The following is a 21,649-nucleotide window of genomic DNA, read 5'->3' as shown; positions in this document are numbered from 1 at the left end:
TTAGTGGCAGTCTCTTCTTTTTGTCAGTCAACTCCCATTGCTGGAAAGGCTGATGCAACCATTTTGCGCAAGTCATTCTTTCACAATCACTTCCTCCACTATTAAGTGCAGAAATAGTTCCCAGGCAGAACTGCATTAACCTCCCTGTATCTCTACTTTGACACTTTTTGTCTGGTAGGCACTGGGGGTTGTTCACTGTGCTGAGAAACAGAACATCTCAGCACAACCAACTTATGTAAGTTCTGTAAAAATATTATCAATATACAGAGTGATGCATGTATTATATTAAGTGTTGGAGTCAAATTGTTTCGTCAAGGAGAGTACTATAGAAACACTCAGCATCCTTTAATTTCCTAGGATGTTGTCAACAGAAAATGAATAACATAAAGGAATGATATTCCATCTGAAGCACAAGACAGACTCTGAAGCAAAGTATCTCTCTGTAAACATCAAAGGCAATTTTGAGAGAGGAGGTTTGATGGCATTCATTTTGACCTGACTGAAGTAATACACGGTTGGTCAAATAGCCAAGTATGCTGTTTGCATAAAGGGGCAGGGAGTCGTCCTACCAGCTCTGAGAGGCAAGTCCATTAAATTCAAACAAATAGCATTCCTATTGCAGTTACCATTTCTTTTCTGTGTTCAGAAATTGTCACCTTTTGCTGCCCTCTTGCACCAAGAAGTACCTGCCTGAGAGCAGACAGATGGACTGATTCCTGCCACTTGTCAGAGGGCCCACTGCAGCATCTGTGTGATCAAGGGTGGCAAAGCCCACAGAGAGCCCAAATGCATCTCACAGCAACCTTCAGTCCCACTGCACTGACATTAACACTGCACATTAGGTTAAGAGAAAAAGAAATTGGAAGACTGAGATACCCTTGTATTTTCTGACTACTATGGAGGATAGCTGATAAGCGGAACATTGTAAAATAGAGGCAAAGCTGTGGGGCAGAGAGGAGAAGGGAAACAGTCTTTTAGTGAAAGGATGTCATCAACTTCCCCAAAGCCACCTCTTCCCTCTAGCAGCTGAAATGGTTCTTGCTCTTCTTTCAATAGGGAAGACTTCCGTTTTCAAAATATTAACTCTGGGTTCAATGAGACTTGTTACTGTATATTTTTGTCTTCAAAACTGCACCTCTCTGATACAGTAAAAAAATTTAGTTAATTTGAGAAGAGTTTTGCAGAAGAAGAGCATGTACACAATTCAGTGTGAAATGGGCACTCTCTTCTATCTGTTACAGCTTCATCACCACGCATTTGTGGAGAATTGACGTACGTACCAGCTGTTTTTTCGAAGCCACTATCTCCTAACATCCACACTCAGCCAGCTCTCATCACAGATGGATCTACACTGGGCCAGGTTTCTGGTTTCTCTCAGAAAGAGACGACTGGTGTGACTATGCCACAGTTCATACACCAAGCAGTCCATTTCAGCAAGCTGCTTAAAATGCCAAGCAATGTGGGCGATTGTCAGGGTTTATCACATTATCCAGACTCAGGAAGGTTTGAGGATATGCAAAAATGCTCTCCACAAGCTGCTCCACACACACAGACAAGGTACCAGCCACCTGCCTCCCAGAGCATTAGCTTTCAAATAGAAGTGCAGCATGGCTCAAAACAACTTATTTTGAAATCAAATACTCTAAAGTAGGAGAAAGCTTCTGTCATTTAAGATGAGAATATTCTTCAACTGCTTTTCTCCAGAGTAATTGCATGTTTAGCATTGAACAAAGATGCCCCTTGTAGGTGCTTTCTCTCCTCTTCCAAGTTTAAGCTAGGATTAACTTTCCTCTTTAATACTGTTTAAAACAAGTTGCATGCCTCCACCTACACTATGTTTTCCTAAGAGAAGCACATGGTTCTGCAACATAGCTGTGCTTTGTAACTGCAGATGTTCCAAGCAGAGACACTGCATGAGCCTTTACCAGCAGTAAATGGGGATTAGATAGAGATGTGGTAATTATATTTGAAGCTGTTGCTCCCATTTCTCCAAGCAGCACTGGCAGTATCCAAACTGGGCATGATGCACTTAAAGCACTTCCCGTTCCCAGTCTCACACGGAAGGATCCTGCATTCCCCCGCCCCTCCCCCTTCCTCTCTTTCCTCCTCTGTCAGTGTCCACATTGAGAGCTGCCTGTTGCTTTTCTGCTGAGAAAGGACAAGTGAGGAGTGCAGAAGGGACCTAACCTAGGTCCCAGATTCCTGCCTCAAAGAAAAAGCAGAAGCAGTAGAAAAGGGAGGGAGAAATGAAACTATTGACCAGCCTGTGATGCAAGCAGAAAGCACACTTTCCAAATCTTCGTAAACAGCACAAAACTGCTTCCTCATACTTACCACTGGTAACCAGGATGTGCCAGTATGTCAGTTTGGCTGCAGCAGTGTCAGGCAGGCTGAACCTGGGATGCTCTTACCCTAAGTGCCCCCAGAAAACGATGGCAAGGAAAAGCCAAAAGTCAAATCTGTCCTTGCAGTCTTTGGAGCAGGAGGAATAGTACTCATGTAATTGAAAGCAGAATGGCTTGGCCTCCTTTCATGGTCCTGGGAATAGATTCTTTGCATGAACTGCTGGTGCCTGTGCTTTAATCTGTCTTGTAGAGCTTCAGGTATTCATCTTCAAGCTACAACAAAAAGATACACGATAACAAAAAGTAAACGATTTTAACTTTGCTGTGTTCCGTGTCAGGCCTCCCCTGCCAGCTGCTCAATCCTCTGGTTAGATACTCGGACTGGAAGTTTAAATGCAAAGGACCCAATTACTTTTGTTTTTCTTCCGGGCAATCCTGCAGTTGTGGCAGAGCACGACGATTAATGATATAACTGGTTAGTCATTCAGCAGCCAGCCTACAGCATTGCCTCTGCCAAGGGAGCAGAGTTGTGGATTTATTTTTGTCATATCCTTCCTGAAAGCTTTCAGTCAGAAAAACACAACATTGATTTCCTACCTTAACTGAGGAGCATCTTGCAGGGAAGTTTGCACGCTAAGACACCAAAGCTTATCTTAACGATATGGAAAATTTTATTTTTCTAGAGCGGTTGTAACAGCATGGCTCAACAACAGAAAACATGTAATTTCTGCCAAAATATTTCTGGTGAGTTCTTGACGCCCAAGGAAACTGCTTCAACAGGAAACAGCCTACATGCAAGGCAAAGCTGGACAACACAGTTCCTTTCTTACCTTACACTGTAGGGACACTGAAAAAACTTGTTTCTTACAGGAATACTAGGATATACAGTAAATATTTCTTTTCCAGTAATACACAGTGGGAAAAAAGGCAAATTTTAACACCCTATTCTGGAGACCACTGTGACAAACACACAAAATTCTGTTATCACCACACAGATTTGTTACTCCAAGATGAGAACTCTGAGACAACTCACATGTACTGGGAGCTCAGAGTTCAATCCAAATGTGCTTGGGCAGGTAGGCTCCCAGCTTGCTGCTGCTGGGGATCCATCCCCTAAAAACAAACATAATCTGGAAATCATATTTTCTGCAATTTTCATAATGTTGATTGGTACAACATTATCAATGTACAAAGCTGGTTCTTAAGTTTTTTTAGAGGTCTTCAGGAAATACTTCTGTGCAGCTTTCTCAAGTACCACTCACACAGTGTTTTGAACTAACTTTTTTCTTTGCTCTACATCTATCTCACTCTTTTGTATTGTTCAGTTTGCTTTGCTGTATCCTAGGCTGTTTGACCTAGAAGTCATCCAATATGGGCTGCCCAGAATGGTGTTTGGACATCTAAGCCATATTTCCAGTTTTTAAAATAAGAGGTACCATTCCTGTTTCCAAACAATGATTTTGCAGGATTTTGTACAGAACCACAGACACTTATGGCTATGGGGTCCCAGCACAAGCTGCAATACCAGGGGGGCAGGGTTGGGAACAGAGAGGAATGGGATCTCTTACACTCACTGTTTGGACAGCTTCTGCTTCATTTCATCTCACCAGGAGAGAAAATACCCTGTCACAGCCCACCGGGTGCAAGTCTTCACTGGCAGGCTCTTGTGAGGAAGTTGGGGTTTAACATCCTGGCACTGGAATTTCCCATAAGGAGGAAAAAAGCTTTGCTCAGCTCCAAGTAAAAGCTCCTCCAAGAGAGGCTGGGCAAAGGGACATGCATGTTAGTACATTCCAGTGTGGGAAGGTTCAGCAAACCTAGTCTTGCCTCATTCAGAGGAATGCATGGACATATTTTGAGCTTATGCCTAACTAGTGCCAATAGACTGAAAAAAGTGGGGTTTTTTTTTCCTGTTTTGTTTTGGGGGTTTTTTTTCTTGGTTTTTTTTTTTTTTTTTTTTTTTTAATAGAAGGGAAACATTCCTGGGAATGGGACCAAGTCATTGCAGAACCAGTTAGAGTTTGTTTCCTGTATGGAGGTGGAAAGCACTTTGCTGGGATGCAGAAATACATATTTAACTGCTTGTTATACAATAGGAAAAAAAATAGTGTTTAACAGTTGGGCAAGAATCTGAGCAGGAAATGAAGCAGATCATTATCATGTACCATAAAAATATCACGATTTTTTTATTTGTTCCAAAAAAGATAATGCCAGGATGTATTTTGCACAGGTAGTTTAGGCTTTGTATTCAGCTGCTGACTCCTCCTGTATCGGATGCCATGAAATATTTTAGACAGTGGATTTCAGAAAGAAAAAACTAGGCAATTCCAAATCTGTTTTTTTCTCAGCTGTTCAAGACCTCAGAAGTTCTTTCTTCAGTGTATCTACTTTTCTGGATTTATAGCCTATCAGTATGCCACATTTCTTATAAATACAAAAATATCTAAGGTATTACTTCCTAGGTTTTTTCACTTACTGTAAAAACAACAAAAGTTTTGTGAGTCTCTTGCAGGGATTGTTTCTATTGTCTTCTTTTGCAATTGTATAATTTTTAAACAAACTTTTTAGAAGCTTGACTTCAACCAAGTTGTAAACATGTGTGAAAACATAATTTTTACTGAAAATGAAAAGCCTGATCACAAAAAGCTGTCAGTAAGTATTTTAAATGTGTGTGTGGTTTCTGATAGGGCATAGGGCCACCAAATCATCTTCAAATAATAAGTTATTTCCAATATTGGACCATTATCTGACTTTTTGAATTTAAACATGATTGAAAACAGACAGTCCAAGCTGATTTTCAAGCACACACTTAGCTATTTTAATCATTCCTTCTAAATTATCCTCAGATTGCACTTCTGGCTCTTCTGTAAGTTTTCTTGACTGTAACAGTACCAGCTTAGTAATGACAGATTCAGAAAAGACCATGTAACTGGTGCCTGTGCTGCCAGATGCCTTTTTGTCTGCATTACAGTGTCTACAGAAAGAAACACACACCATACCCGATGATCAGCCTCAAAACCAAGGCATTTTCTACTGCTGTGAAGTACCTATATTTACAAACTTTGAGCTGAATGCCTCTCTAACATCCCAGTAAGTTACATGGATGTGCCAGGAAGAGCATGGCAGTGCTGTGACAATGCAAATGAGGGTTGTAGCAATGCCAAAAAGACTTATGTATATCTCAGTAAGTAGGGAAAGCATGGTAACTCCTGCTTTCAAGTAATTTTCTCTGCAATTTTGGACAGAAGAGTTGTCAAAGGAAGAGGAATCAAAGAAAATATAGGTTAAAAACCAGCAAATAACAACCAAATTCCATCTCCATAGCTGAAACTGCATAGCTCCACAGCCAGATCTCCACAGTTCTGAACTACAGGACCAGAATTAGCTGGTTGAGAGATAGCCATAAGGTAACAGAATTTGTCTACTTTACATCTGCATAGGAAAGAACATCAAATTAGATGCACTCTCCTACCTTGTATCAATTCTGATTACTGTCCTCCAACGCTTAACTCACCATGAAGTTTGCATCTGTGGGATCAAGAAGATCTTTGTTTCTTTGGGTCCAATGTCTGCCCAACAGACTGGCCACCTGGTTTGTTTTCAGCTTGTAGCTTACACTAGTGTCAGCATTAAATATTCTTTTCTATTTATAGAAATTATGTTACATTTACACTTCTTTCATGTGCTATTTTTATGACATCATTTAAAATTAATTTCCTGAATGTTCCATGATTAATAGTGTCAACAAATTTCTCTAAATTCTGTTCTTTGGAGTACTTTATTTCTCTGGGGTTCATTCCTTGAACTCTTTGTTCCCAGCTCACATCTGTGACTGAAAGGCCAGGCAGAACATACTGAGATGTACAACCCTCTACTGAGAGGCATCTTTCTTGGTGATCTCTCTGGTGCCTCCAGGTTTGCCTCCGACAGTGTCCTCTCTGATATTTGCAAGGCCTTCCAGTTGAACAGAATTTTTCAAGAGTCACTAACAAAAATGCAATAAGTAATGGGAGAAGGGGTGGATAAAGTAAAGGTTGGCTGGACTCTTCTCCCCTACTGTTCAGTGGTCTAAATTCCTCTGTAAAAAAAGCATTTCTCATACTTCTCACGATGAAGCCTGTGAATGAGTTTGGCTTGTTCCCTGTTTCTGCAGGTGGAAAAATCCTGCCTCCAGGCTGGGCAGCCCTTTCCTTTTCAGGGGGAACTCAGCAAGGAGCTGGCAAGCTGGTCTGCTGGACAAGAAATCTGTGAGCTCATAACTTCTCAGTGAGTAACAGGACAACATTGATACCAGAAACTCAGTCAGGGTGAGTCAGGTCTGCAACTGGATTAAGGGAGAAGGGAACGTTTCCATCCGTGTTGGCTCCTCACGTTGAAACAGTCTGCCATCTGTGAAGGAACTGCTTTGTTCTCCCCTCTGCTTTTTACTCCTTGCAGGAAGGCCCCAAATAAATGCCCCAGCCCCCAGGAATGCCACCAGTCATAAAATAATCCCTCTCCAATTGCTCTCCATAACTCTGCTGGCACAATGACGACTGCACACTCTGCCAGAGTTAACAAGCAGGCACATTAATCCCCTCTCTTGCTAGAGAGTCTTTCCAGACCTGCCTCAGCTTTCTGTCAGTTGCTGTGCATGGAGGCAGGTTTGTTCCAGGATGATTCCTTGCAGGCATATTTGCAGAAGAATGCCAAGTGTGCACCTAATCTGAAACGACTGAAGCCCTTGGAGGCATGGGACCAGCTGTGCCGTGCGGCTGGCTCTTTCATTTGCAATTTTTCATTCGTGTGGTTTACTTTGGCTGCTCGTCTTTGGTAAACATTGTTCAACACTGAAACCAGGAAATACCCAAAATAAATAAAGAAATGGACGATGATTAATAGACCTTGCTTTGTCTTTCCAAGGATCTGCCTTCTCAGGCCAAATTCTTGCCATCCAAAGAGGAGTAAAACCTCCCTGGGAACCTATCAGGAGTGAAGGACACCTCTAGCAGGGAAGGAAGGAAGGGATGGGGAAGCTGCTGGTCTCATACAGCCACAACAGGGCTGGCTCAGCAAGCCTCTGGAAATCACAGGCAGAACAAGAGCCTCACCCAGCTGCCCTGGAGGCATGGGGAAGTTGGAAGCTCACCATGGTGCCTCAGAGCTGGTTTGTCTTAAAGAGCTTGCACTTCCCACTCCAGAGTTTAGCCAGGGGTTTTCCTTCCCCTCCAACCTTTGCTTTTTCCTATGACTTCTGGTGTGCAAGAAAACAACTTTGCAGATAAAGCCACACCTTTAGCAGTGCAGGTGCTCTGCAATTAGATGAACTCTTAATGCATTTTAAAGGGAAAATCAGACAGTGAACCTACTGAGGCACTGCAGGGCCACCTGTCCGGGAGCTTGTTCCCCATGCTTGTTCCCTCTCCTCCAGGGTGGAAAGTCAGAAGGGCAACAAGATCCTCTAATTCCCTGTCCCCACCAGTGGGGAAGCAGCTGAGAGCTGGGTCCCTACAATAGCATACATCCAATCTACCCTACACATTTGCAGGTAGCAGGACAAGACTGCTCCTGCACACAGAGGGACTGGCTTTGCCTGGCTCTGGGAAGCTGTAACCTTGTGTTCAAGAGGCCTATGGCAGGAGGAAATCACCGAGACAAGCTATCACCACTGCTCCTTTTCCTGAAAAAAAGCAGGACAATAAAGAAATTCAGGGAAAATACACCATGACTGCTCCAGTTCCATAGCAGAGAGAGGGGATTTTTTTTTTTTTATGTGCTCCATAAACCTCTGTAAATGCTGCTATAGCTGAGACACAGAACAAAAGGAGGTGCTTCTTCTGGACAAGCTTTGTGAAGGAGCCAAGTGATTAGGAACCGGATTAAGCCTTGCAGAAAATGTGGGCAAAGAAGATATGAGTGAGTGTTTAACCACAGGATATTGTCAGAGATGGATGACATTGTCAGAGCACCAGCTGTGCTGAGACATCCTGAGCACACTCAGGAGCAGACACAGAAATCCAACAGGAATTGGATTGGTATCCAAACTCCAGGGTGTCCAGATATGGTATCCAAACTCCAGGGTGTCCAGATACCACTGTCAGTTGAATATGGGACATCCAAGAACTAAATGCTAAGTGCTTTTGTGTCTAAAGAGGCAGCAGGATCCCAAATTTTGACCAAGTCTCTCTCTTGCTCATGGTAGGACTGTTTGCTAATTCTTAAAGCTCTACACAAATGTCACTAACTGTGATTTGCTGATATCTACTACAACCTACGCCTACCCACCAAAAGAGAGCTGACATTCTTTCCTTCTCCTTTTGTTTCAGGAGATACATAAAGTCTAATGGGAAAGATGAAAATCAAGGGAAAAAAAATCCCTGCCACAAGCTTTTTGCATAATTTTTTGAGGTGACATTGACATTCAGCTTCATATATAGAGCTCCTAGAAACTCAGCTCCAGGCTGTTTTGATGGGGAATGCAGGGGAAGGGTACCATTACCAGATCCAGAGATTTCTCAAGTGTGTTTATATTTCCATCTCCACTGCCAAAACTACACTTTTCAATCAAGCTAAGTAAAAGGTTAGACTTTTTAAAACCAACCATTCACGTAACACACAAACCAGGGAAACAAAAGAGAAGCCTATGTCCTGGGAAGGCAAGTTTCAGTAAGGTAAAAGGGGCCAAGAGTCCTGGCACACACAGCAGCATTCCCCTCCCCTGGCACAGGGTTTGGCCCTCAGAGCAGAGCAGCAAGGCACCAGAGAGACAGACTGTAAAGCAGTGTGCAGTGTTTGTAGAAAGCAGAAGCAGCTGTTGTGCAGACAAACTAATCAAAGTCAGCATCTTGCACAAGGGCAAGCATTAGCTCAGCTGTAACTCCACACAGTCTGGACTCCAAAAGGTTTATTCCAGCTTGTGACAAATGGCCTCCTCTGCCATCAGAATAAATTGTACAACTGGAAAACAGTTTTCAGAATCAATTGTACAGCTGAGGCTAGTTTTTGGAGTTTGCAGCAGCTGGCATACAGCATTTCCACCTGCTGCTAGGCAGTGCTGCAGTTCCCATGGGTTCAGTCACCTTACTCATCACACATACAACCTGTCTGAGAGACTGTGCTGCAGTGCAGAGCCGGCCTGTGCAAATCTGTGTTGGGCATGCTATGTCTGTTTTCTGCCTGTATTTTCTAGGAATTAATACAGATACTCATGAGTAAGCAGACTGATCTAAACAGCAGTAGATGCTGACATACTCAGACACTTAAGGAGACCTGGGAGGCTCCAGAAGCTTCCACTCCTATCTCTCAGGAAATGCTTCCTTACCAGGCTCTCTCTTGGATCCCAGACTTGCAGACTTCTCTTAATACCTGCAGCATGTTTGAGGCAACACTGGGTCCACACTAGTAGTAGTAATAAAAATGATAATAAAAAAACCTCAACCAGAGCAGGCATTAGGCATTATTCACTGCAGGAGTACAAGGGGGAGTTTGAAATTGGCAAGTTCAGTTCCATTACTGTGAGGATACATTCAGTCTGGCATCTATTGGAACACATGGGTGTGTATGCCTGGCAAGTGCTTTAAAGTTGTTTTGATCTTTGCTAAGATAAAACTGTAATATTTTGTAGGCATTTGAGAACATTAGTTATTGGACTAGTTAAAAACCACTTTACCACTTGAAATTGATGCCATCTGTTTCCTACTTTTATTCACAGAAATCAATACTTAGTTTTTTGGGGACTTGTCTAACAAACTCTCTATATGAAATATGAGTGATGGTTTGCCCAAGACAGCTGAACTTCTGCTTGACAGGTTCACTGATGGGGCTGTTCAATTGATATATGACTATTCAGACAAGAGAAAGCAAGGAGAAGGACAGAACAGAGGCCATGTCCTTTAGCTCATCCCTCAGATCAGCTCTTCAGAAAGAATAATACTGTCTTGGTTAGATTTCAGGTTTCTCTGTTACAGGAAATGGCACATGAGGTTCTTGCAACCAAAATCAAACCTGCAGCTTACTGAGCATCAGTCATGGCAGCCATTCTAGAAGATGCATCCAGGTTTACATTTTATTAAGGAAACTAATAAAAAAAATAAATATTTCATATTCACTTAAGGATTGTGAAGCATTTGTATAAGCCATTATTTGGTCCTCAACTAACTGTCATTTATCGCTACTTAAACAGAATTGTTATTAAAAACCTTTCAAATAAATAGAAAGATTACTTCCTTAAAACAAATCCAAACAAATCCTCCACCACACATATGCAGTTCATCTATAAAAGGCACAAAGTTATCTCTCCTTAATGCTATTGTGAATTGAGGGCAATCACCAGCTGCACGTTGCTGTAGGATATCAAAATGGGTCATGAAATTCAGCTACCACAAGAGAAACTTATAATAAACTCATAATCTTGGCTGTGAACTTCACTCAGAAGGCAAAAGTACTTACAGACAGGAAAAGTTGGTGTCACTGTGAGCTTAGCAGGCTGTCCACCTCTGGGCATTTCCATCAGGTCTGTGTGTTCCAGGTTTCTGTTTACCATCAGGAGCATCCCCCCCTGCAAGATGGCTCAGGCCAGGCCACCCCAAACTATGATGTTCCAGACTGCAACCAAAAGCAAAAGCAAACCCTGCAAGCTGGGAGAGGGAGACCAGCTGCACTGGGTGTGATGTGTGAGTGGTGAAAGTGATAGCAAAGTGTCAGGAGAAAACTGCTCAACCACATCTGTGCTCACCAGAGGGCCAGTGTGGGAAAATTACACACCTGAACCTTGATTAGCAAAAATTAGACAGCTGAACCTTGATTAAGTAAGACACCTATGGTCTGATTTCTAGCAGCCCTGGAAAGTGCAGTGCGTGCCAAGGACATATAGATTGGAAAAAATGAAACTTGGTTTGCTAAGTTATTTGGCAAATGCATGAGCTGTACACAGAGCTAACAGGGAGAATCTGAAATCAAACAGGGTGAATGCCCCATGTCCTTAGCCAACAGGAGGGACTGCAAAGTGCCTAACTGATATAATAACCAAAGGATTAATCTGGGATTAAGCAGAGGCTTTTCCCAGCAGAAGTAGGGCTGGCATCTCCTCTGGTTAACAGCTGCTTGCTTGTCTGCAGAGGGACAGATCGACCTGCAGGCAGGTCTGGAAAGAGCTGATCAATACAAAACTGCCACTGAGCTCCAGGAGCCATTCACACCACAGGCTGTGGGTTGTGTGGCTGAGAAGTGTGCGGGAAGTCGAGGAGGAGCAAGGGCTTCCCACCCTGGTTTGGAAATAGGGCAGCAATGAAGTCATTTCCCGTTCCCTCACAAGTGCCATGTGCCCCATCCAGGATGTACCTGTGCCATGGTGAGATGGGCTGGAGGCAGAATGAGCCAGCCTGCCTGCAAGCAGCTGGAGGAACACTGCTGCTATGCCTTTCATATGCCTTTCTCATATGAATGCAGCTGATAAGAGAGCAACAAGCTCCACTGTCTCACAGGTCTGAGGAGAGTGGTGGGAATGGTACAGCATTTCCTGACATTTCTGCAAGCTTCCCTTATCATCTTCAACATCTGGATTGCACTGTTCAGCATTTCCTACACCACACTGCAAATCACCTTTCATCTAACAAGGCTGTGTTCAGTGAATGAAGTGAAATATTTTTCTCACTAAATCAGAACCAGCAGTGGTAGCAGGTTCTTGTAAGGCACTGTGCACTGCTGCAGCACCCCAGCATTGCATGAGAAGGAGGTTATTTCAAATTTTAAAATAGTCCTGCATTGTTATTGAGTATTATTTCTAATACTGAAATAGCACCTGCTGATGCCCAGCTCAGGGAAGCAGCCCACCTTTCCTGTTGTTGTCTCTGAGAGCTGGACCAGGGTCCAGGCAGAGGCTCCCTACACATCTGTGCTAACAAAGACATGTGAAAGCATTAGCTTCCTTCACAAACTGTACATGCAGTCAAGATTAAAACCAAATGGCTCTTAGCAAATGGAGCATTTTTCCAGAGTGGTTGGAGAGGAGGTCTAGCACAGCCTGTCAGCCCATGGGCATAGCAGCCATAACCCAGAGCATGGCAGGGACAGTCATGGGTATGATCTGTTGCCTTCTCAAAATCCCTGCACAAGAGCTGAATTTACTGAAGAGGATGGGGCCTTTGTGGTCACTCACGAGGGTGACATTGTCCTTCCAAGAGACACGAACACTTGTGCTCAGTTGCAAGCCAAGCCTGGCTGCTGGCAATTTAGCTGACAGTGACTAATCATGCTAGGTGAGAAGCTAGTCCACAACAGCCAGAGAAGTTCATCTGGCACTAGTTTGTACACTGGGCAGGTCCTGCATTCCAAGCCAGCATGGTCCCTGCATGTGCAGGTTGCTGGCAGCCTCCAAGAAATAAAATCTGTAGAGAGGTGCAAGGACCCCTGTGGAATCACCCAGACCCCCACCACCTCTAAACAAGGCTGCAAAAAACCCAAATAGCCCAGGGAGTAATGTCCACATACAACCAGGGGAAAAATCCTTCAGAGCAACCCCAGGGGTAGAAGAGGTTTGAGGGATTGTGCTGCTGTTGTTGCTGAAGAACTCAGTAGGAGATGAAGCAGAGCAGAAAAAGCGAGCTGTACAGTATGTAGCTGACAGTTCCAAAGGAGATGTTTTTGTCAAGCTGGCACAGATTTTGCAGAAACCCACTAAAGAGATGGAGGGAGGAACAGCAAGATTCAGTTTGCAGCAGGCCAGGAGTGCCTATGTCCACACATTAGTAGTGAGCTGCAGAGGTGGGTGCAAGCCCCCAGGACCTCAGTTGCAAGACCACCTTGTAGGGCTGGGACAACAAATCCTCTCCCATGCTCTGTTCTTCCACAGTGTTCACCCACTGTCTTCCACTCCTCCACACCCTCAGCTTGCAGAGGAAGCATTGCTGGGACGTGCCCATGCAGGACTGGGCAACTGCCCCAAGCAATACCAGGGACCTCCTTCTCCTGCTGGGACACCAACTTCTGCCAGAAAGGCAGGGTGAGTGTTGCACTGCATAGGGACAGAGTGGGGCCAGGCAGCACAGGAGTCCTGGGGAGACAGTGAGCCTTCACTCCACCCAAGTGTGTTGCAGAAGAGGACGTGATAAGAAGAGGACTCCATAGAAGTGGTCAGAGAGACTGAACAACAGGACGGGGCCATCAAAGGCAGAAGCAAAACACACCCATGGTGACAGGGAAGTGCCACTGTGCACATTTTCCAGTAACTGCTGAAAGCAAAGCAAGTACGCAACAAGGGCAAAAACATGGAGGTGACTCAGTGACTAAGAAAAATAAACATTGGGTGTTTCACAAGAATGAAAGGGAAGAAAACAAATGCCATAAAGCAACACCCAACCTACCACTGTAAATATCAGCCAGGAGCTCACCTGGTAGGATGGCTCTGCAGGAACCTGTGGTGCTGTGAAGGCCATGACTTCCCAGGAGTCACCAAGGCTTCTCCAGAGGCAGAAAGAAGTTGGATGATGGAGCTGCAGGCACTGCCAGCTCTAGTGTAGGTGGTGGAAACCTCCTTTGCTTCCTCCCCTTCCGCTCCCTTCAGAAGATTAACAGCTCTCCAGTGAGCTCACCTGCCTCCCAGCAATCAGATCTCTCACCTGCCCTCAGAGCCCTCAGGCTCTTTCTGCCAGGGCTGGCCATTGCTCCTCCGAGCAGCTGGATCAGTCCTGCACGCCCAGCTCCAGTTGCAGGAGCTGCAGGACAGATCTGCCACTTGCCACCGTACCTGTGACAAACTCAGATGAGCAAACCACGATGGCGCTCCCCGTGTGGGCCTGCCTTGGGGACAGCCCTGTCCCCGCAGCCCTGAGCCCCGCGGGCGGTACTTGCGGCTCGGCCTCGCCCATCTGCTGCTCCCATGGAGCTCAAACCAGGCTCTCCAAATTCCTCCCTGCAGGAGCAAGCTCAGCCCTGTACCAGCCCCACCTAGCAACAAGCAGGGTCCCAGCAGAGCACTGCCCCTCTCCTACAGGGAAGCTGCACTGGATGCTCCCCTTCCCGCAGCTCTACAGAGCAACGCTGTGAGGGGTTTGCTGCAGCCCCCAAGGCTGGGGCAGGAAAACAGCCTGCCATAGATTCTGGCTTTGTCCAAGTGCTGCCTCTCAGTACCAAGAGACCTCCAGGAAATGTGCCAGAAATATTCTCTGGCTCCATAATGGAAATACTGGCCCAACCAGGCAAGCTTGGCTAATATAGCCTGTGAAAATCAAGGGCAGTGATACAGTGGTATGCCTAGTTCTCAATACACATATAAGAAGTCACAAACTGCTGGGAGCAGAAAGCAGGGGTGGCTGTCACTACTTCCCAATTTTCTTGGGAAAACAGTGCCTGCCCCGAGACTATGTAGTGCTCACATGGTGACAGAAGTCTATACTGAATGCGATTCCCCCCCCCCCCCCACTCCATCATCAGCCCTACTAGTGAACTGTGCAAGCTACTGCACTTCTATACTGGTTGTTTTTGGTATTCCCTTTCCAATTTTAAGCATTTCTTTGGTTAACTAAGAACAAATTTGCTGAAGTCTCTTAACATGGTACTAGTTCCAGAGAGATCAATGAGGCTCCCAATGCTGCTATAGGCACAAGGGAAGAAGTTAGAAATTACTTTGCTCGTGACAATGAGATGTCTTTAGAGCAGCCTCTCTAGTTCACTCCAGCAGAACTGTAATCACTTTGGTACAAAGCAATTATTTATTTCATCTTTCCCTTTACTGTAGGAGGAATGATTTTTAACTGAGCCCAAACCCACTTGCATTCAAGTGGATTCCTAATTAAGCAACAGATGTCTCCTGATGGCAGCAATTATTTCTAGTAACCTTAAAGAGATTGTTACATTCCTTAGTTATTGTTATGAAAAGTTATGTGAAAAACTTTGCCTAATACTACACTGCTCCTGGGGGAATAACTTCTTGATCTGTTCTGGTGTGATTAAAGGGAATGATTGTTTCCTTTCTTAGCAATATTTCTCAAGCTCTTTGTGGCTCATTCCCCTTGTCTTTTGTTGGCACTTTTAAGAAGTCTCATCGAATTTTTCACACAGGTCTTCTTTTCCAAACATTTCTATCTGGTTTTGCTCTCCCTGAAGTCTCCAGTGCCTTTGCTTGGTTTATTGCATAATTTTTTCTCTCCTTTCCAGCGATTGACTCTGTTTAGAACACACATTTTACTTACAACAGGGACTCAGTGCCTATCAGAACTCCACAGGGTTTTGAGGTTGTTGTTACAGTTTCTTGCAGACATAGGAAATCCATGTCCTTTCACTGGAACTTGAGGAAAAGCCTCCCTTCAGTGCACAGAAAATAAGGATATCCTTGAAACACTGAATTGACAGAATAAACTAAGACAATTAAGCACATCTTTTCATGTCCTTTCCTCTCTCCTGTGCCTTTTTATCCAAAATCCATGCATGCTATACAACAAGCAATATTATCCAGGGAATAAAGAAGTTCATTCCATTTCAAACCAAAGGATCACTTTTTTTTTTTAATCTGTATTTATTGGGTTTATATTCCCACTCTATTTCTCCTGAAGTCTCTTACCATAGGCAAGAGGTGCACAGAAAGCATGTCAGTGGTTATGACTACTTCTCATGGCTTAGTACCATTTTCAGGAGTATCAAAGTTCATAGGAACATGTGAACTTTCCTTCAGAATCACAAGCAATTACGATTAAACTCGAGTCACACAGATTCCTGCCCAGCACAACACATCATGGAAAGCAGTCACAGACCCCAGGTGCTCATTCCTGATCAGGCAATTAAAACACCACAGTTCAGAGAAGCATTCAGTGACGATCCCATTTTTCTGACATTGAAACCCAAGGAAGGCTTTGGAGCACCTTCCACACGAGCAATTAAAGCAGGTAAATGCAGGAGCTTTTGAGTTTCCCAACCAGTCCCTGACCACCTTCTGAGCTAACCCAAACACTCGTGAAAGCACAGCTGGCAGGGTAACTTTCAGCAAAGCTTACTTTGCAGGAACTGCTGATTTACTGACACAAACCTTTTGTGGAAATGCGCTGTTTTGGCTAAAATATTTCAAGCCCTGGCATGGCAATTCTGCATGAAACCAGCAAGATAAAGGAGCTGGTCTGATAGCTTAGCAATGAGAGAGACTAGCAGGGCCAGAATTTAGATCTGAGAGCTCAGATTACTGAGTAGCCTTGCATGCAGGCTGTGAACTATTTTGCAGTTCTGTCTTTGAATAAAAACAAATAAAACAGCCTTGATTTCTTACTGTCAAACAGAGCTCTTGTCTTCCAGTCACTCTGTGAGCAAAAGGCAAGATAAAATTAAGCAGCAAAAAGTCTGGAACTTGCTCAAGCTCACAGAATCCTCTAAATGGCATCTGGACCCTGATGGTCTCCAGTGTGACCTCCATAAGGACTGCCACTTCCAGTACAGCAGGTCACATGTGGCTTCATTCAGCCATGCCATGAAGATGAAGCAGAGATCTCTTCACCTGTTGAGGTACCTGCTCTCCTGCAGCATCACCCTCCAAGGGACATCATTCTTCCTCATGTTCAACCTCCCATGTAGCAATCCGTGACCACGGCCACTTGCCATAATGCCTGTGGCCACCACAACACAGAATTTGGTTCTGCCATCTCTATGGCTCTTCTTTAAGCAGTTGTACAAAACTGCTACTGGATCCACTTTCACTCTCTCTTCAGGCCTGACAAATGTCCTTTTGCCAAGGACATCTCTGAACCTAAGGGATGTTTCCGCCTCCTTTTGATGTCCAGACACACTCTGCCATGCAGAGAAAAGCCTCTACAGCAAGGGTAAGCAGAGACATCTTGCATGATGGACTGAGTCCTGGCATGGGTGGCAGCACTTTCTCAGCTACTCAGTTTTAGTCTCCTAACATGAGCCAGCACATTATCCTTCTGTTTGGGAGAGTGGTGTGAACTCTGCTCTCAAAGAAACACTTCTTTCAGTTCAAGCTTTGGCATTTTAAACAAGTGCAATTAAATGCACTAAAAACGCTACTGCAACATGAAGGCTAAAAATAACAACACAAAATGCCAGGAGTCACTCACAAGAAAAGTTCCTGGAAGAAATGCCCACTCACCCACACTGCACAAGCTTAACATCATCCAAGTGACAGCCTGCAATTGAAGCCACAGATAAGCAAGCCACAATTCAGCCTTTTTCCTACTGCCAGAAGTCTGCACTCACTAACAACTGTATCAGCACTAGAATTGGCACCATTTGGAAACTCTCTGATCTGCATCAACAGGTAGGCTTCATCAACTAGTGCCCCAGTTAATATTTGGTACAGATGCAATTATGAGTGTAAGTTTGTACCTACAACTGCTAAAGCACTCCTAGTTTATACCACAGAATGTAAACTTCAGAAGAAACATGTGCAGTACAGGTTCATGGATGCTCTTAAGAACTAATACTGTCCTTAATGATGATAAAAAAATTTGAATTTTAAATTTATAGCCTTCACCTGACAATAACAGCATCCTGAATATGCTGTGCTTTTTTTAAAATGCACTGAATGCTCAGACTTCAGTAAAAAAAATTTATTTTCAATATAAAAGTGCCAAAATATTCACCAACATTGTAATCTATTCAGCAACCAGCTTACTCTAGTAATCAAAATTGCAAGCATCTTTATTCACATTTTTAAATCAAATTCCTTTCACACGTTTCCACAATAACCCGAGTCCCTCGAAAGTGGGAAATTTGCATTTCGATTGGCTGCTGTAGTCCATATGTCCAAGTTCATGTAGGCACGGAAAGGGTTAAACCTCGGATAGTATTCCTGCTTACACATAACTGCCTGGTTCTCCACGTGGGTTGAATGTTGAGTCGTGGCACTGACAGGGCAGCAGCTTTCATAAACATCACTCTGGGGTGCCCAGATGGAACCAAAAAGTCCAGACATTGGAGACAAGCTTCGGGTGCTTGAGAGGTAGGGCTGCAGAGCAAGACAAAACCAGCATGGGAAACTGCAACACGGACCATTTGCCAAAGAAAATCTGGAAATGCTAAGTACTAAATGGGAGGGAGGAAGCAGCATTTCTGCAGAAATGTAAGAAATTCACAAGTAAAAAATTGCAGAGGAGTTTACAAAGAAATACGGCTGCCAAAAATATTACAGCGGCATTAATGTGTGTGTGTGTGTGTGTGTATGTATCTGTGTTTGTGTGTTTAAAGGCCTTCCACTGAATGAAGTCACATGAGCTCCTCCCTGCACAGCAGATATTACTCTACAACAATATACTACCAAGTTATGGTCAGACTGTTGAGGAAAAGAGAGGAGAAATGGAAGACAAACAAAGATCCCCATGCATACTTTGAGAGTTAAAATAAAAAATGAAGGATGCCTAAAAATGACAAGAAAAGGGCTGAAGTATGCATCAGTCCAGAAAGACTGTGCATGCTGGGAGCAGAAAGGGATATTCAGTGTGAAAAATGAGACTGTAATTGGGAGCTAGGGAATTTAGTTAGAAAATTTTGAAAGCTTATAAAGAACCTCCTGGAGGGCAAGATGTATTAGTCTGCAAGGAAGTCTCTCAGTGAAGGTCATGGAAGTCTTGGGACTTTTAAAACTGAATGAAACATTGAAATGGATTGTGGAGAAAAGCTCGCCAGGGAAATGAACTGAATTATCTAATGCATTTTCCAATCTCTACCTTCTGTGTTTCCTGGCATTCCTGAATAAAATATGAAATAAAATATATGTTTATTTTAGGAAAAAGTCTTCTACCAGTTTTGTCACTTTTTAACATACAAGAATTTTCATTTTTACAGTTGAAAATATTTATTGATTTAGTTAGTTTCATTCAAAATAAACCTATACTAAATTAAAAAAAAAAATCTGCCATAGAGGATTTTGAAATATGAGCAGAAGATAAGATAGTTACAATTAAAGACCACCTTGAGCTGACGTTACTACACTGCACAATGGGATGACATAAACATGGCTAGTCTGGAGTACAACAGGTCAAAGTCAGGATTCTGAAATCTGCTCAAATCCAGCTTAAATCACTTGAATTTCTTACCAAAAAAAAAAAAAACCAAACAAAAAAAAACCAAAAAAACAAAAAAACCCAAACAAAAAAAAAAAAAAAAAAAAAAACCAAAAAAAAACCAAAACCTGTCAAAGTCACTGAGAATAACTGTCCATTTAGCTCTTCAATTTTCAAATCTCTCTGGGTTTTTCTGTCAGCACTTTTTGGGTTTTAGCCTCAACTGGACACATTGATTTTGAGAGAAAAAAGTCTCAGCAGACTACATAAACCCAAAATATTTTTCCATATGTAAGCTGATTTTAGTCAATTTTTGGGCAAAAGGATAATCTCAAATTTTGCAAACAAGGTCAGTAACATCCTTGACAAACAGCTGGGAAAAACCTGGGCTACCAATGCCAGCATTAAACACATACACAAGGCTACTTAGAAGATTCATGAAGAACATGCAAGCAACAGGTAGGGAATAGACAGGAATACACGAGGAAGGCTTTGAAGGAGCACACAAAGGCAGCGCCTCACAGGACAATACTCACTGTGGAGTTGACATAACTGGCAGGCTCCCAGGCAGGTGGCATGTTGGGAGGAGCATTCCAGGTGGAGGGACAGTTCTGGTCAATGAAGGCTGTATTCTGCATTGCTGCAGTACCTGGGAAGCCACTGGGGTAGTTCATGTTTTCTGCAATTTATAAAATCAAGAAGACAAACTAAGGCTTTTGCAATATAAAACACTACTAACATTTCTGTGGAGGAACACTGAATCTTCTTGAGAGTGAGCCAGGTTGGGACTGACCTAATCCTTCAGTGACTTCATGCAGTGTCAGGGTAGCACAGCAGCAAAGTGTATCAATTTCTGTCAACAGAACTACCACTCTGTATTAGAGACCCAGTAACAAATTGTTATCAGGAGGACAGGATAAAGACTTGGCAGTCCCTCTACTGGAGAACAGAGTCTTTATTAGACAGAACATGCATGGCAGAACCTCCCCAGGCCTCTCCGCCAACACGTCTCAGCTCTAAGCACCCAAGGGATCAGCGTGCTGCCTGGGATACTGCAGTCTGACCTTTCATTAGTACTTAGGTAGGTAATGCTAAAGAATTTTAGATTGCTGCCAGTGTGCTTCCCAAGCCAAGAAACTCTAGCCTGGAAAGATAATTGGTCACAAGAGGCCTTGTATTTCACACACTGGAAGGCTGAAGCCTGCCAGAGGGGAAACAAAGAAGATTGTGCAAAAAGATATGTGTAATACTGTAAGCACAAGCATTTCTCACAATTCCCTCTGGAAGTCCTGCATACTGCCTTTTCAGTCTCTATACAAAGGCCAATCTTCTCATCCACCACAAGCAGTCATTGTTTATTACTACAGAACACTCAGCTGGAAAACGTAAAGTTGAAAGCAATGAACACCCGTGTACAGACCAGCTCAGCCTTTTGTTCTATAAAAGGTGAGAGGAAAACAACCATGCTCTGTGATAATTAATAAATGAATAAGCTTTATTTCATCCTACCTTCTGGGAAAGCACCATATTCATTCATCTCTAGTGGACAATACATGTTGGAAAACTGGCTATCACACGCTGCATTCCAGTCAATGAAGCTGTCTCAAGGAAAAAAAAAATCTGCAGTCAGAAACAATTTGCAGAACTTCTGAAAATTACTGAGAAATACTTATTTATTGTAAAGCTCTTGGATGCAAAATGCCTGTAACTGATCATGAGGCTTTTCACATTTTAATTTTACTAGTATCTACTCTGCACCACTACACAATCACAGCAATCTCTCTCACAAAGCTCTTTTTCCTCTGAGAAAATGAACAACTTGTAATGACGCTACCAGAATCCTGCAACGCCTAAGTGGGTTCAACTTTCTTCCCTGTAAAAAGAAAATAACTGTACTTCTTCTCCACAATCATGGATGATGTGATTTGAGGTGGCACAAGAAGACATAATACATTTAAATGCTTGAGAATAGCAATTAAAATGGAGATTTCTATTTTCCCAAACAAATGTGCTAAAGTCCTGTTAAACAGTGCATTTTCTAAGCTACACATAGATTTCTAGGGGTTATACTTCTTTAATTAAAATAATTTCAGAATTTTGAGATTTTTTCAAAAGCAATTCCTAAAGACATGTCAGCAGTAAAATAGGCCCTGCTACACAGCAGGTTTGAAGTAGTCCAACTCTGGATCCAGTCTGCACAAAGTAGCCATATATAAGGATTTCATAAGAAGCTGCCCTTCTTCAATTTCACTATTCAGCCAAGCTGCTATCTGAAGTTATCACTACTAAATATCAACAAATAATTGCATGGATGTGCATGTATTT

At 43.2% G+C, this 21,649-nt stretch overlaps 1 protein-coding gene across 4 annotated transcripts in view; it reads right to left on the bottom strand.

The window, feature by feature from the left end:
- Positions 1-17,857: 17,857 nt before the first annotated feature.
- Positions 17,858-21,649, bottom strand: part of TMEM131L (transmembrane 131 like) — a 79,551-nt gene continuing 75,759 nt past the window's right edge. For all 4 annotated transcript variants that reach the window (XM_030239064.2, XM_030239063.2, XM_030239062.2 and 1 more), the window contains exons 33-35: positions 20,834-20,922; positions 19,861-20,003; positions 17,858-18,270 (exon numbers count right to left, since the gene is read on the bottom strand). In XM_030239064.2, the coding sequence (XP_030094924.1) occupies positions 17,992-18,270; positions 19,861-20,003; positions 20,834-20,922 (511 nt within the window). In that variant the 3' untranslated portion in view covers positions 17,858-17,991. The remainder of the gene's footprint in view (positions 18,271-19,860; positions 20,004-20,833; positions 20,923-21,649) is intronic.

The sequence above is a fragment of the Serinus canaria genome, chromosome 4 (genome assembly GCF_022539315.1).
Source record: "Serinus canaria isolate serCan28SL12 chromosome 4, serCan2020, whole genome shotgun sequence".
Taxonomy (NCBI): Eukaryota; Metazoa; Chordata; class Aves; order Passeriformes; family Fringillidae; genus Serinus; species Serinus canaria.
The sequence above is the reverse complement of the archived record's forward strand: the minus strand, read 5'-3'. Positions and strand labels throughout refer to the sequence as shown.